The following is a 15,213-nucleotide window of genomic DNA, read 5'->3' on the forward strand; positions in this document are numbered from 1 at the left end:
ATATTTTTGCTAGTTTGCCAGTTTGCCAAGCTAGTTTGGCAAACAACAACAAAAAATTAACAAAGAAATTGATAATACAGACATGTTTGATACCTTAACTTACATAAACCATTTGCCATAACTACGTCCAGAAGGAAAAAGAAGTACTATTAAGTTTTCACAACACAAGCTTAGTTGTTTTCGTGCTACCCGACCACATTTATTCATTTCTGCATTTTGCCAGTCTGAAAGAGCTAACAAACAGCTCTGTCAGAAGAATGACTACCCTTTCAGCACTGTGAGAAAGAAAACAAGATGCATAATGAATTCAATACCACACAGCAGAGGTCAGAATCATTCAAAGCATCAATCACAAGTTTATTAAAAAAAAAAAAGTGCTTTTTAGCCATCTCTGCAATACTTTGCCTCACTACCATGAAAGTAGTATTGCACTCAACCGTATACACCAAAACAAGCAATTGTGAATGAGCAACACAGGCAAAGAACTGCAATAAACTAACCCTAACATTTGGCTTGTACTGAAACAGCTTTCCAGTGAGCTACCACAGCTGAGCTTGCCAGTTTAATAAATTTCTATGACAACAGAAAACTTGGCACTTGACACCTGTCTGTTAAATTACAGATTGCCAATGTGATAAAATTGCATCCCAGAGTAAGTCCTGTACAACCAGCAGCCTGGAGTCTCAAAGGAAGCCATACGCTGCTCTGAGAAGCAGCACTCTAATTTATCAGAGGTGGAATCAAGCTGGAGAGTCCCTGTTTTGAAGTTCTACTAGATCAAAACACAAAGGTCACCAGCTTTCATGCCAAGAGTCTGAAGACAACTTTTTCAGAATTAAAAACCCCACTTCTCTAGCATCTTGAATATATGGACAGAACCCCCAGTATGGGATTTCTGCCTCATCATGGAGATGATGGCACAGGTGATGTGTTAACTTGGCACATACAACGCTTGGAGCAGCCGCTGGGGCAGCACAGCTCCTCGCCAGGCATCCTCCTGCAAGGATAGAACAGGAGCAGCATGGAAGGAAGCTGGAAATATTGCTGGGTAGGAACACAAAAATCTTTCCCCCCTCTCCTTTTATACAAAGGTTTTCACTCACACTTAGAACTACAGCTTATTAAACATCTGCCTATACTTTAAAACATTTTTGCTCACCGGACAGGGAAGAATCCACCCAGCAGTCAAGGCAGCAAGACACCTGGGAGGACAAGCACATTTATACACAACATGTGGGGGAAACCTACTCTCCTCTTTGTCCTCCACAGGCACCAAAAGCATCAGGAGTAACAAATCCTGTCACAGGGGATGAAGGTTATTCTGCTCTTCAGGAAAAGTTTATTACATTCAATAAAATGTGAGTAAACTATTTGTAAGGGAAGTAAAATCATCAATTGACTTCCAGACTTTCATAATGCCCTAGAAAACCCTGTGTACTCCTAGAAGCTATAGATTTTATTACACCAAAGAAACCCTTACATATTGTGAAGAAGAAATTTTCAAGAGGTAATACTCTTCAATGACAAGGCAGTTGTGCTATGAAAGCATTTCAGAGAATGTTTAAAACTGCAGCAAGAAGAATTATAGAAAACTTCAAATTTCTCTTTTTTTTTGTACATCTGACAAGCTACAATTCATTACCTCTATTTAGATGTTTAAAAGCCCAATGACTGTGAAACAGCTTTGCAGGAAAGGAGATAGGCACAAAAGTTAAAGATTGCTCAGTAGCACAGCACCTGTTTGGTTTTGTTTTGTTTGTTTGGGGTTTTTGTTGTTGTTTGTGGGGTGATTTTTTTTTTCCTTTGTTTTTGTATGTGTTTTGTTCTGTTTTTTTAGAACTCTATTCCTCTTTTAGAGTAATCTAGAAAGTGTCATTGGGCATGGCAAGTACACACTTTCCAAGACATTCTTACTGGCAAGGTGTAACATATGGGACCAACAAAAAGCTTCTGGAAAACGTTAGTTACAAACACAGCAGACAGACACTGTGCCACAGCACTTACACCCACCAAACCACTGCAGGAAATTCAGTCCCTACCAGAGCACCAGATTTCAGCAACCAGCCTGAAGACCTCAAGGGCAGGTTGAACTCAGGACTCAAGAACAGGGCACAAACCAAAACTCCATCACTTTTAAGGCAATGACAGAAGTTTTGGAGTTTGCCCTTTAGGCCCCTGGGAAGAAAAATGACATTTCTCTGGGTATTGTTCTCAAGATCAACGCAGACAGCACAGTGATCACACCTACTCCGCCCAAAAATCAAGCTTTTAGGTGCTATAGCTCTTGAGTTTGGCTCTGTGGTAAATGTGATCCCCTGCAGAACACTGACGCTGACCAGCCCATCCCACCAGCATCACTGCTTTCTCCCAAGAAAAGGACTACCATCTCAACACGCTTTAATTGCAAGAAAGCACAAGAAACTTTGCCACTTTCTAACTGCAAAATCTGACAGTGCCACAGGAAAACCCAAATTGGGGTCAAAATGGGATTTTCCCTTTCAAGGAAGCAGCACAAGAGCCTGAGCAGACACCGACACTCAAGGACAAAACACAATAGCTGAAGGAAGCAGCTTCCTATTTATGTTCTAAATATATGGTACGCACAGTATGTATGCTGATACACAGAAAAAGCCTGACAGCTCTCATGAGCACCAGACTAACAGCACTCAGGAGTTCCAAACGCTGCAATCTAACTTACAGTAGTATATAAAAATCAGAGTAATTAAGGGAGCCCTGCCCGGAAAGCAGATGTGCACAGGTACCTCTCTGGTCATCCGATACAAGGCTAAAATTCAATTTATACAGCACTGATTAAGAAAGCTATGAATGCTATGCAAAGCAGACTTTATTTTTAGATGCATATATTCTTAGTGGGAAGGAATCTCCCTACACCAGCCTCAATTAAAGAAGCTTTCAGTCCATGGGGCAAACCTGCCATCTCTACAGGCTCAGAAAATGTAGGCCTCAGACAGAACAAGTTTACAAAACAACCTTAAGTTCACTGACAAAATTAGCTACTTTCAATTACAGTTCCTATGATACAGTAATGGATTAAGCTATTGGACATGAGAGCCAGCAGCTCTTAAAAGAGCACAAATTTTATACTGTGCAATACAACTTTTTAAAAGGTAGAAAATATTTACTGAAATCTGCAGTATTACATAGCCTCAACACTTCCTAAGGAAATGAACAAGCCATCAGTTAAACATTTGGCATCTATTTCAGTAGATTCTTTTCAATAGCAGAGTTCTGTTGGGTTATTAAAACATAAATATGATAAAAATTTAGGCAAGAAGCCAAAAATCACAAGATATAGAGGGCCAATATGTTAATGAGCAGATGGGTTTGACAAAAACACTCTCTACTAACCTGAAGCAGCACTAGGAGTAACTAAGTCTTGCTGCTGAAGATGACAAACCTGAAGTCTTCCACAAATTTGGAAACAGCCTTACCAAGGAAGTCAGTTCAAAATTACTTTAAGTTGAATGTTGGAATTTTTTTAGTATTTTGCAGAGGTCAGCGACTAGTTCCACTGGATTTCAAGAGCTGTAAAGATTTGGGCCACATGTACTGCATTTGGAAGACAAAACAGCTCGAGTGACAAACAGCAACACGTTCGCCAATTAGGTTCTAAACTCCTGTCAAAAAACATTATATAAAACATGCCAAAAGTGGCACTGCAAACCTGTTCTTCAGCACATGGTCTCTTACCCACTTCTCAAACCCACGCACACAGAACACAGGGAAGAGCAGCACTCCTCTCTGAAGCCCCACATGAGAAGCCCTCCAAGGGTGAAAGGAGGTTGTGAATCATACCATAGGTAAGTTAGAGTGCAGGATGTCAATCATATTGAAATCTACAGAGAGAAAAACCTTACAGTCTAAGTCACATTAACAGTAAAGTAAGTTCCTGATTAATTTGACCAGTTCAAATTTAGGTGTTTACAAGTAGAAAAGCCACTTGAACACTCCATATACTGGAAAACTGCACACAATTCCAGTCAACTGGAAGCCACAATGCTGATTAGACACAGGAACTTTACAGAGAGCAGCTGAACTAAGTACATATGTTTGTTCCCATACATTATGGCCAGTTAAGTTTCAGCTTTGGAACCTACCTCAAATATATCAGGCATGCACCAATCACGACACAACCGCTTCAGGCATTTTCACATCTCAACTAGGATTGTTTAAAAAAACCCAAACATGTACATGAAGAAACTCTCACTTCCTACTTTCCCTTCAATCAAACACTGTAGTATAAAGTTTCCGCTGAAGGGAAGTTAAGGAAATTTAGGGAGCTGTTCTCAAAGGTTTTGTGCCATTTTCAGGTCCAAAACCCATTTTGGAACAGTTAAATTCTATGTCAAAAGGCGAAGGAGAACTGCAGGATTCATATAGTTAGGATGGCTATAGAACAAAAGAGAAATCTGGCTAAAATAGTGACATCCTCAACCGTGATTCTCAGGAATAAGAATTTCCAATACAATTTAGCGATGACCTGTCCTGGGGTCACAAAATATCACTGTCCACTTTTTCTAAGTTAAATTTGCACAGTTTCTCTTCCACTTACTCAACTGAACACAGACACTAGCCATTTGAGCAGCAATTAAAACGAATTAAATATCTAGGGGCACTGTGCTGGAAGGATAAACTGAATTAGGTATTTCTCTAAAGAGGAGAGACAGGCAGATAGCAAGCTTGCTCGAGTTTGTTTTGGAGACACCAGGCCAATGCGATCAACAGCAAACTTAAAAGCGTAAGGGCAGAAAAACACTCAACAAGACAATAACAAGTCTAGAAAGGACAAACACATATACTGCCAACTAAGTTTGTTTCCTGTTCATAAGAGTCATCTTGCCTGGACTCATCCTGCCTATAATTTTAGTCAATACCAATGTAGTTACCTTAGAAACAGGAAACACTTAAGTCGTGTGCACTAAGGATGACTTGTCAGGTGTCAGACCTGTTTTCTTACCCACTTAGAAACGCGTTCCACCGAGAGCAATGTCTTGCTTCCTTCTAACAAGTGGGATTCAGAAACAGCCAGTCTAAGCTCATGACCTATCAACAGATTAAGTGTCAGGTTTCGCGTTTTTCGGTATTATCTGACTTCTGTTGTAAATACAGCCCAAAATTGTTCGCGGTTTGTTGAAATTCAACTATGACTGTTCACTAATGTTATTGTATAAGGATAGCAAGGTACTACTCCGAGTTAGAGAACTATTGTAAAGGAGCTATTTCTAACACCACAGCATTTGTCAAGACAGCCAACTGTTGCTATTTCTAGTTTCAAAATAAGTAAGTCCATTTTACTGGGCAGCGTGTTCTCAACTGGAGGGCAGCGCTGAGAAGCGTTTCTTCCGCGCGCTCCGCAGGAAGGTTACGGCACCGGCTGATTTACCACAGCTCACTGTTCACAGGTTGTTTCCTTTGGGTAAGTCAGGATAACGCCGATCTTCTAAGCAGGCCACCGGGACAGCTCGGGGGGGCCCAGCACCGGCCGCCGGGTCTCTCCGAGCTCCCCCAGTCGCGATCGACGCTACAAGAGCGGGCGGGGGAGACAAACGGGCACAGCGCAGGAGCCGGAGCCTCCCGCGCCGCTTCGAAACGATCGCGCTGCCGCCGCCGGAGCCTCCGGCCCGCACCGGGAGCCGCGCGCGGCAACCAGGACCTGAAACACTCGCGCCTCCCGCCCGGGCCGGGGAAAAGCCCTTCAAAGTTTGTTCGGCTGCTCGTCCCGCGGATCGGACGGGGGGGGTGAAGGGCCGGGCCGCGGGAAAGGGCCGAGGGCCGGGCGGGGAGCGGCGCAGGCCGGGCCAGGCCGCGGGGCTGCCCCACACGCACCCCGGCCGGGGCTCCCTCTACCGGCCCCGCCGCCGCCCGCCCGGCCCCGCCGCGGCCCGCCCCGCCGCTCGCCACCCCCGCGGCCGCGGCACCCACCGCTCCAGAGGCTCCGCTGCTCCCGCACCACCCCCACCCCCCCAGCCCCTCCGCGGGCCGCCAGGGCGCGGGCCGAGGCTGCGCGGGGCGCGGCGCTCACCTCAGGGGGTGTAAGGGAACCGGAACGGGGCGCCAGGCTGGGGCCGTTCGCGCTTTTATCCTCTCGCCTCCGCCGTTTCGCTACAAAATGGCGGACGAGGTCGCGCGCTCACGTCGCGGCCTTTCCCCTCCCCCGTCCCCTCGCGGCACGCCAGCGGGGGGGGGCAGCGGGGGCGCGGGTGGGCGGGGCGTCCGCCGAGCCTCCCGCCCCCCCTGGCGCGGCGCTCCGCCAATCAGGGCGCAGGGCCGCGCGCGACCTGCCCAATCAGCGCGGCGCGACCTCCGGGGGACATTCCGCCGTCCTCCCCCCGCCCTTCCCGGCCCTCCGCGCGGAGCCAGCGCCGCGCGCCCATTGGCCGAGAGCGGCCGGAGTTCTTCCTACCGTTGTGGCCAATCAGAGCCGGCAGGGCTCTAGATGCACGCATGCGCACTAGCAGGCAACCCGAGCTGGCAAGGCCAACCAATGAATGCGGGGCGCTACGCTGGGGCGGGGCGGAAAGGGGAAGTGGCGGGGAGCGCCAAAGTGCGCGCGGAGTCACGGGGGGGGGGGGGGACGGGGACACCCCTCCCCAAGTGGTGCGGTCCGCTCCGCCCCCCCCAGGCGCCGCGCTCCCGCCCCCCGGCGATGTACGGCTGCACGCGCCGCCACCCCCCGGCCCGCGCAGCGCGGTGGTGCGGCCCACGCACGGGAACGGCTCCCCCCGCGTTGCCGTGGTACGGTCCTGGGATCGGGCCCCCAGGACCCGTCCTGGCAGGGGACGCGCGGTGTGAGGTGTCACCTCTGGCCACGGGGTCAGCACCAAAACCCACCCCCAAAACTCAGCCCGCCTGGTGTTTTGGGACACGGCGTCATCCCCACGTCCCACCCGGGAGCATCTCCCTCCCCCGGCCCCACAGACGACAGCTGGCGCCCAGCCGGTGCATGCACCACAACGTCACGTTTATTGAGCCGAGGTCCCGCCGCTTTCTGCGGGCAGAAAGTACATCTAAAAAGGCCGGTGTTTTGTAAACAGTCAGGGGAACCGTAAGGCAAACAGACGAACGGCCACACGGACCCCCGGGGGCCAACCGGAGCTGCGGGACGCCGTGTCCGCCCGTTCCGGCAGCGGGACCTCACCTTCGGGAAAGCCAGAGCCACAAAAGCCACTGGGTACCGAACCCCAGAACCACGGAACAGTTTGGGTTGGAAGGGACCTCCAAAGGTCACCTCATCCAGCGCCCCCTCTCCGGCCTGCCTGGGGACAGGCACCAAAGGCATCTTGGCGTTGGCATGTGCCGAGCTTTGAGCATCTCTGCGGGGGGACGGGACGCGGCTCTGTGGTCCCCGCGGCCGGAGGAGCGGTGGGCAGGGCTGGGTGGCGGCGGGGGCACCCTCGTCTTTATGCCCAGGGGTCCCCCAGCGCCGGCTCGCGGGGCAGGAGCCGGGTGAAGGGGCTCAGGAGGCAGCCGGTGCCATGCGAATGGCGGGTTTGCTGGAGCCTGGTTTTGTCTGAAGTTGAGGGCACAGAGGCAGGAGGGACACGCGCCTTCGCAGAGTCTCTCAAACACTCACGTTGTGCTTGGGGCTTTTTCCTCCTCCATCTGGGTTTCCCCATCTCATCCTGAGGACCCTCACCACAGACACAGCAATAGATACACATTAATTTCTCCCTCCCCCAGGGTTTTGGAGGCCAGACAAGGAATGAGGGTACTCAAAGACTGAACAAGAGCAGTTTGCTGTTGAGGTTTAACTTCCTCAACCGAATCTGCAGCTGGGGGAACTGCTCAACCCAGCAGAAGCAGAACTGAAACTATCAACCAGACATACAAGCAGGGACAGTCCAGAGCAACACCAGCCATGGAGAGTGTAAACGAATAAAGGAACAATATAAAACAGAATAATACTGACTGCTTCATCCCCAAAGCATCCCTGAAAACCTACACCCGGCCCCGGCCCGTTCTCTGGACACCTCCTGGAAGAACAGGATTGGAAATCTGGAGAAGAGCTTTGCTCTAGCGTAGTGTCTCCAGTGGGACGATGCAGCCACAGCACCTTCTCTAGCAAGCCAGCAGCCCCTGGCTGGGGAAACATTGCACCGGCACGCCCCTACCCTGGGCTCATCCTCAAAAAAAAAAAAAAAAAAAAAAAAAAAAAAAAAAATCAGGCTGAAGGCGATGGTTCCACTTTGTAACACAAAGTGCAGCCCAGGTGGAGGGACATGTAACAGTAAGGGCAGGAGATGAGCCACAGGAAAGTGGAGTTCAAACCAAACCAAACACTGACACAGAGGAGGACAACGGGGATGTCGCCCTGTGTGATAAAACAGGATTACTAGTTCCCTTTACGCAAAACACACGGTCTCCCTCCAATGTTGGGAGAAGGAGTTAAAGCTGTGGAGAGGAGCTCCACCAGCACAGGGTGCACGGGTGGGAGCAGCACGTCCTCACAACCCCCAGCCGCAACCCCTTAGTGATGTCTCAGGTACTGATGTCCACCCTGGAGGGGCAGAAAGGGCTTGACCTGGACTGCAGGTCCCCTTGTAGTGATGCTCTGGCTTCACCAGGGAGTCAGGGCTGAGAGAAGAAGCCTGACTGCCTGGTGCGTTAAGACGATACAAACCAACCCGGGGCTCTTTCAGCCAAGCCTCAGGTTACAACGCACCTCTTGGATCTTCCCAACACACCGTGTTTTCTCCTCACTTCCCTTTGGTCCTAGGGGAAATCTGTATCCCCACAGCAGCAGCACAGTCCAGCCTGGAGGAGGAGTCAGGCTGTGAGATCCACGAAGATGGCGTTGGCAGTGGTCTGTCCGAAGATGAAGGCTCCGAGGGTGACCATGAAAACCCCGTAGCTGACCTGGGCCCACCAGCTGCAGATACGGGAGGACAGGGCACATTTAGAGAGGACCTTCACCCCCATATCCACAGGAGAAGCGGGGAGAGAACGCATGTTTCGGTTACCTGATTGCCCTGGTTTCTTGGATCTCGGAGAGCTTGGCTTGAATCAGGCAGAGCCCTGAAAGGAAGGGGGGCAAATTAGAGCCAGATGATGACTGTCCCCTGGGGACTGAACAGACACCTCACATCCAGGGAGCCACACTCCCCACCGCAGAGCAGAGAGTCTAGTCAAAACAGCTGGGCTGCCAACCGACCTCGTGCCACATTTACGCCCTTCTCTAAAGACCTTCTGGTTCCTGCGCCCCCATCCCAACCTCTCTCTCTTCAAGGCACAAGGCCAAAAGACTTCCGCCAGCCCCAAGCATCCCGAGACGCCCTACCTGGGAAGATGAAGATGAAGCAGGCAGCCAAGCCCCCGATGACAGAGATGACTTTGCCGATGTCGGGGATGAAGAGAGCCAGGAGAAGGGTCAGGAGGAACCAGCTGATGGTCTGAAGCAGGCGCCTCCTCCGCTCCCGAACCACATCCTCCTCCACTGTCACCCCGGTGTAACGGAGCCAGAGACCCTCCAAGACCGCCCTGCAGGCACAGACCCAGGGCAGGGGGGTCTCCCTGCGCTGCCCCTCCTGCCCACACCAGCCCCTGCCTCCTCCCAGTGCTCACCGGCCGCAGAAATGCAGGATGGGGTAGGACGTCAGCACGCAGAGGATGATGAAGGCGCGGGCAAGGGCAACGGGGATGTCGTTGGAGGGGTAGGACAGCAAAACGTCCTGCTCCACGCCGGCCCCAAAAGTCAGGAAGCCACAGACACCTGCCAGGAAGGCAGCAGTCAGTGGGGGACAGGGACAAGCCTCCTGCACGTGTGTTTGAGGGACCAGACTCAGATGGACAGGGTACAGGGGACATCGCAGGGGGGTTTAGATAGACTCTCCTCCTTTCCTGCTCTGTCCCTCTGCTGACCAGAGGATCCCTGCTCTCCAGAAACTCACAGCTCCTCTGAGGACCGTGCCACACTCACGCGGGATCCCCTCGCTTACCAGTGCCCATGTAGACAAAGAGAGCGATCACCATGGCCGCTGTCACCACCGCCCCCCAGGTCTTCACCTCCGGCTGCTTCATGCTGTTGAAGACGGGCACGCTGCTCACGTGGCACTGTCAGGGACATTGAGAGAGAGCGGGGACACGCGATGGGCTGAGCCAGAGTAACGGGGAGCCATGTGGGTTCCATTGCATTATATCCCCAGGTTTGTCGTGATATTGTGATCCCCTCAGCTTTGTCACTGAAGAAGAAAAGCAGGGGACAGGCTGCCCCAGACTTCTCAGCTGGGGTAAAACTGATCCATCTCCATCCAGGAGTGGTGAGATGTCAAACTGGCTTCAGCCCACTCGCAACACCATGTGGTGAGCAAACAAGGAGGGTTTTGGCTGAACACCTAACAGAGCATCCCTGGACCACACCGGTCCCCAACCCAGGTGACTGCGGGGTGGGAAGGGGAGCACCAGGTTCGTGGCCTTACCTGGAACCCAAAGCAGATGGTGGGCACAGCATTGAAGACGGCCGTCCAGGTGGAGGGGCTGGCAGGAGAGAAACACCCGCCGGTCAGACCAGGGCCCTCCATGCCCCCCACCCAGCTCCCCTGGGGGTATTCAGTGATGGGCTCACTCCTCTGCTGACCTGCATCTCCTGCAGTGATTGTATCCCCCCACCCAGGATGATGCCCTTGCATGGAGTGAGGTTTTTCCAGGACCCAGCACTCCCCGAAGACCAGGGTCTTTCACTGAGACAGAATCGGCCAAAATTGGGACTTAAACAATAAAAGAATCAGTAAGAAAACAAGGATCTACTGAAGCAGTGCCAAAAACTGGTCTAAATTTTGCCCTGCTCTAAAATTCCCATTGTCTGCACTTGGTCCAGAAATGTCCCCAGACTGTGAAGAAGAGGACAAGCCATAGGGGCCGTGCTGGCCAAGGAAATAACCGAAATCATCCTAAATAGACACAGTCCTGGTTGCTGGGTGAGCACAAGCACTGCACGGGGAACTCTGGGCCTGGCTGTATCGGAGTGAGAAGTCAATCAGTGCTCTTCAAAACCTGCGATGGAGCCATGGGGACCTCCAAGAGGTCCTTTTCCTCTCCTTCACCACCTGCTTCTCTGAAACATGCAGAGATGCAGCCACTTAGGAGCTTCTGGCAGCAACACAGAGTGTCCCCAGGCCCAGGGACGGGACTTGTGAAGGGTTTGTCCCCAGCCTCTGCAGCCCTCACCCCCGCAACTCTGCCTGGCTCTGCAGGGCTGTGATGGCCACCATCAGCATCGTGGCTCTTACACGCACCTGGTGGGGATCTCCACAGGCACTAGCTCCTTGTCGGGCCAGATGTACTTGATGATAATGACTGCCGTGACGTACCAGGTGCCAATCACGCTTAGGGAGCTGCAAGAGGGGACAGGAGGCCATCAGTGTGCTGCCTCCCCACTCGGCAGAGGGTCTCCTCGAGCCTCTCCAGCCCCATCTTCCTCCCTGCACAGCTCAGGCCACCCCAGCCCTTCCCATCAGGACCACCCCTGCTCTCCTTTTCTGTGGGAATATGCCAGACACTGTCACCCACTGTCCCCAGAACTGATGCCAACGCAATCCCGCTGCGCTCAGCGGCTGTCCTGTGCCACTGTGGGCACTGGACCTGCCAGCAAGGCAATGGGCTGGGTTTTGGGGAGGAGAAAAAGGCAAGTGTTAAAGAAGTGACACTTCTCATCAGCCTTGGTCCAGCCGCAGGGTGACACCAAGATGGCTGGTGGAGCAGGGCTGGCCTGCAGACCACCCAGCCTGGGGACCCTTACTGGCTCTCCTTACTGCTGGCTGGCCAGCTCTAAAGACAGAGGACAACACAGTTGAAAGCAGCTTCCTCCAGCAAGCAGAAAAGAGAAAACCAAGCCCTGGAGTGTGACAATGTGGCCACATGGTGCTCAGCAGCTCCTCTGCTTCCCAGATGGGGAAACTGAGGCACGGGAAGGCAGAGGAGGAGATGTCCAACCCCTCAAGGGTGAGTGGGCAGATATGGCACTAGAACCACGGTGTTTCCATTCCCCATCCCCTGGAACCACGCTTCGGTGGGTGCTGGCTGCCGCATCCCCGCTCCCAGGCCCAGAGGGCTCTCCCCACCCACCTGGCATATTTTTGGAAGCCGATCTCCTTGGGGATGGAGAGGGGCAGGATGAGGAGGAAGGCGGTGATGCTGATGGTGAACTTGCGGTCCGTGTACCAGCGGCTGCTCTCAGCTTCCTCAGGCTCCGTCACGAGAGCAGCAATGACTGTGGGGACAGCCAGGGCAGTCAGGTTGTCCCCTTCCAGCCAAAGGGACAGCAACTGTATATTTTTTTCCCATGGGACACACTTACTCTTGTCCTCCTGGTCTCCAATGATGATGAGGAAAGCGATGCAGGTGCCAAAGGTGTAGACGGCGATAGCCACTTCGCAGAGCACGCCAGGCACCTTCCCGCAGACAGCCCACACCACCTCCTGGTAGGTCCGCTCATTGCTGGCCTGCGAGCAGTACGCCAGGATGACCAAGCCTCCGATGATAAAGATCAGCATGCACTGGGGTGGGGAAGAGACAGGGAGGGGACAGTGAGGCAACAGCATGATGAGGTCCCCAGAGCCACCCTGGGCAGCCAGCCCCAAACACGCAGGGCATCTCTGGGACGCCTGACCCAACAGGGCTTCCTTCCAGGAGGCAGCTTCTCCCCGAGGCCCTTCTGGGACTCCAAGCATCCCCACCACATCCCCTCCCGGGGTGGGACATGGGACCATCCCTTGCCCACCCTCTCACCATCTGCAATGTGATGCCCACGGCCACGCCACCGGCCATGCTGAAAGCGGCAGGGAAGTTGAGCAGCCCAGCCCCGAGGGCCGCGTTGACCACGATGAAGACGGCTCCCAAAGCCGACGTGGCCCCCAAGCCATTTCCTTGGCTCTCTCCGCTCTTTGGCACCGTCTCCACGCTGGGGCTCTGCAGGAGCCTAGCCCGTTCCCCAGCATCGGCGCTCCACTCCCAATCCTTGTAGTCGCTATTGATGCTCCCGGTGCCCTGAGCCATCGTCCCTCGCAGGGTGGCACACGCCACCGCCAACGTGCCACTAGCGCTCCCGCACCAGGCCCAGCCGGCCGCCTCGAGGAGGGTCCTTTGCCAGCACTGGCTCCATCAGGCAGGGAGGGCAATGAACAGGCAGGCTGGGAATGCAGCAGCGCAGGGGTCAGGCAGTTTGCTGCTCCTAGAAGGGGATGGAAGAGGACACGGTAAGTGTTAATTAAGGTATGTTAACAAGGGGCAACCTGGGCATCAGACAAGGACACAGAGGAAATGAGTTCCCTGGGTCTCAGCCTGAGGGTCGCAGCACCCAGGTGTCCTCACAGCAGCAGAGACACGGCAGGACTCGCCTTTCTGTGGGCACGAGACCCAGCGTCACAGTTCGCTTCCTGATTTCCAACCCAATTCCTGCAAGCTCTGCAAGAGCCACCGTGCACGTGCTCCTGGGTAAAGGTCAAGGCTGGGCTCAGTAAGAACGGCCAGCACACACAGCAGACACACCGTGTCACCAGGGGAAGCAGGACTGGCCCGTTCCGGTTCACCCCCAGGGTGACCACCAGCACAAGACGTCTCAGAAGCTTTTGGACCTGAAGACCTGGTGTTTCCGGCACCGCAGCCCTCGGGGGTTGAATGGCCCAAATCTCTCCCCAGTGCCTCTGAGCTACAGGAGATCAACCCTCACAACCCGGTAGGACTTCACAAGGACCGACACAGCCAAGGGAAATCTCTTTTCAAGAGAAATCTCTTTTTTTTTTTTTTTCCCCTAGATGACATCACCAGAGGCTCCTCCTGACTAGCCCACCCTTTGCTTCTAGGCTATTCAGACCCCACCTTGTGCGACAAATATGCTTCAAAGATTTCTGGGGAAGGGGGAAATCCCCGCAGGTCTGCGAAGGGGAAGCAGAAGAAAGGCAGCGCTCCCGCCCGGGGGTAGGGGCGCACAGGGGACACGTCCCAGGTCCCCCGGTCGGTGATCTGCTGGCACGGTGGGTCCGGCTCGGCTGAACCCCCTGCCCGACCGAGGAAGGGTCGACGCTTTTCCCACGGCCAGAGGAGGAAGCTGCGGGGTGCCCGGCCGTCCTTTCACCCCAGGCACAGCCACCAAAGCCGGTGACACCACCGACCCCGAGACCAAGCGCTTCTCCGCGGGTCACCCCCACACGCACGGCCCCGGGAGCAGCGAGGCCCGGAGCTGCTGACGCTCCCCCCGCTGCCCTCCCGGACGCGACGCGGCCCCGGCGGGTCGTTGGGCTCCCCACGTCCCCCCTCCCCGGGTACCCCCGTGCCCCGGCCCCACTCACCGGGCGGCGGGAGCGCCGCTCCAGCCCCGGCCCCGCTCCCGGCTCGGCGGCGGCGCCGCCCGGCCCCGCCCCGCCCGCTGCACGCCGGGGTTTGTGGTCCGCCCGCGGCCGGGAACCCGGGCCCCAGCCCCCGGAACCAGCGACCGGGGATCCCCGCTCCGGGAAGCCCATCCCTACCGCTCTGCGGCTGGGAGACCCGCAGGCAAAGGCAGGGGGAGAAGGCAGGGCGGTGTGCGCCAGCTCTGCTTTTATTGTAACAGAGAGCAAGCTGCAGAAAGGCCTAGCGCAAGGTGGGAAGGGTCTGTGCAAGCAGAGCCACGCAGAGCCGGGAACCACAGCACGGGAACCCACAGCGCCACGGGCAGCACGGAAAGTGGTTTATTGCACAAATGGGAGCGAGCGGCGGCTGCGGGCATCAGGCCGTGTAAACAATCATCACTGTTGAAACCGGTTTGCCAGGAAGGTTGCGGGAGGCTCCAGCCTTCCTCGGCTTGCGGCAAGTGCAGTGCCCAGGAGCAGCACAGGCCCGTCCTGGCTCCCAGGAGAAGGCAGAAGGGAAGGAATGAGAAACACGGACTGCTGTGCTAAATGTCGTGGCACGGCTGCAAAGCAGAAGGGTGTCAGTGCATGGAGGAAGCTCAGGCAGACACAGAGGTAATCCCTCCAGCTTCACTCCCCGCAAGGGGAAACTCCATCGTGCAGCCGTGGCCAGGCATGGGCCCCACGGCCTTTGGGAACTCACGCTCCCCCCACCAACACCTGTGTTCAACCCCATAGGCTTCAATTTGAGCTCCATGGCACCACCTCCCCCTTGGTGCTCTTGGGGCACACGGGTGGGAACTGGCCTCTCTCTATATGGGATCCTCCCATTAGGGTTTCACTGACCATATGAGCTCCCCTGTGCTGGCAC

At 54.4% G+C, this 15,213-nt stretch overlaps 2 protein-coding genes across 9 annotated transcripts in view; both read right to left on the reverse strand.

Annotated features, from left to right (window-relative positions):
• Window positions 1–6,187, reverse strand: part of CNOT1 (CCR4-NOT transcription complex subunit 1) — a 57,406-nt gene extending 51,219 nt beyond the window's left edge. For all 6 annotated transcript variants that reach the window (XM_065640643.1, XM_065640642.1, XM_065640645.1 and 3 more), the window contains exon 1: window positions 6,044–6,187. The gene's annotated coding sequence lies outside the window, so the exon portion shown is untranslated. The remainder of the gene's footprint in view (window positions 1–6,043) is intronic.
• A 785-nt stretch (window positions 6,188–6,972) lies between these two features.
• On the reverse strand, window positions 6,973–14,381 carry SLC38A7 (solute carrier family 38 member 7). 3 transcript variants are annotated; one of them, XR_010606671.1, is made up of 12 exons: window positions 14,304–14,381; window positions 12,745–13,186; window positions 12,314–12,512; window positions 12,082–12,226; window positions 11,253–11,351; window positions 10,437–10,494; window positions 9,957–10,071; window positions 9,583–9,730; window positions 9,299–9,498; window positions 8,982–9,036; window positions 8,684–8,890; window positions 6,973–7,652 (listed from the first exon to the last, which is right to left on the reverse strand). XR_010606671.1 is itself a non-coding variant. In XM_065640776.1 (11 exons), the coding sequence occupies exons 2-11, from the start codon at window positions 13,009–13,011 to the stop codon at window positions 8,788–8,790; spliced, it is 1,389 nt and encodes a 462-aa protein (XP_065496848.1). In that variant the 5' UTR covers window positions 13,012–13,186; window positions 14,304–14,381; the 3' UTR covers window positions 8,165–8,787. The 3 variants fall into 3 exon arrangements, 1 of the variants encoding a protein (XP_065496848.1); XR_010606670.1 differs by having other exon boundaries at window positions 6,973–8,144; XM_065640776.1 differs by lacking the exon at window positions 6,973–7,652 and having other exon boundaries at window positions 8,165–8,890.
• Window positions 14,382–15,213: the final 832 nt, after the last annotated feature.

The sequence above is a fragment of the Caloenas nicobarica genome, chromosome 9 (assembly GCF_036013445.1).
Source record: "Caloenas nicobarica isolate bCalNic1 chromosome 9, bCalNic1.hap1, whole genome shotgun sequence".
Lineage (NCBI taxonomy): Eukaryota > Metazoa > Chordata > Aves > Columbiformes > Columbidae > Caloenas > Caloenas nicobarica.

Excerpts from the sequence above, each read along its gene's own strand:
- SLC38A7 (XM_065640776.1), bottom strand. The coding sequence starts at position 13,011 with ATGGCTCAGGGCACCGGGAGCATCAATAGCGACTACAAGGATTGGGAG. Across the intron at positions 9,499-9,582 it reads ATCCTGCATTTCTGCGGCCG|GGCGGTCTTGGAGGGTCTCT; the intron begins GTGAGCACTGGG and ends CTGTGCCTGCAG. Across the intron at positions 8,891-8,981 it reads CAAGAAACCAGGGCAATCAG|CTGGTGGGCCCAGGTCAGCT; the intron begins GTAACCGAAACA and ends CCGTATCTGCAG.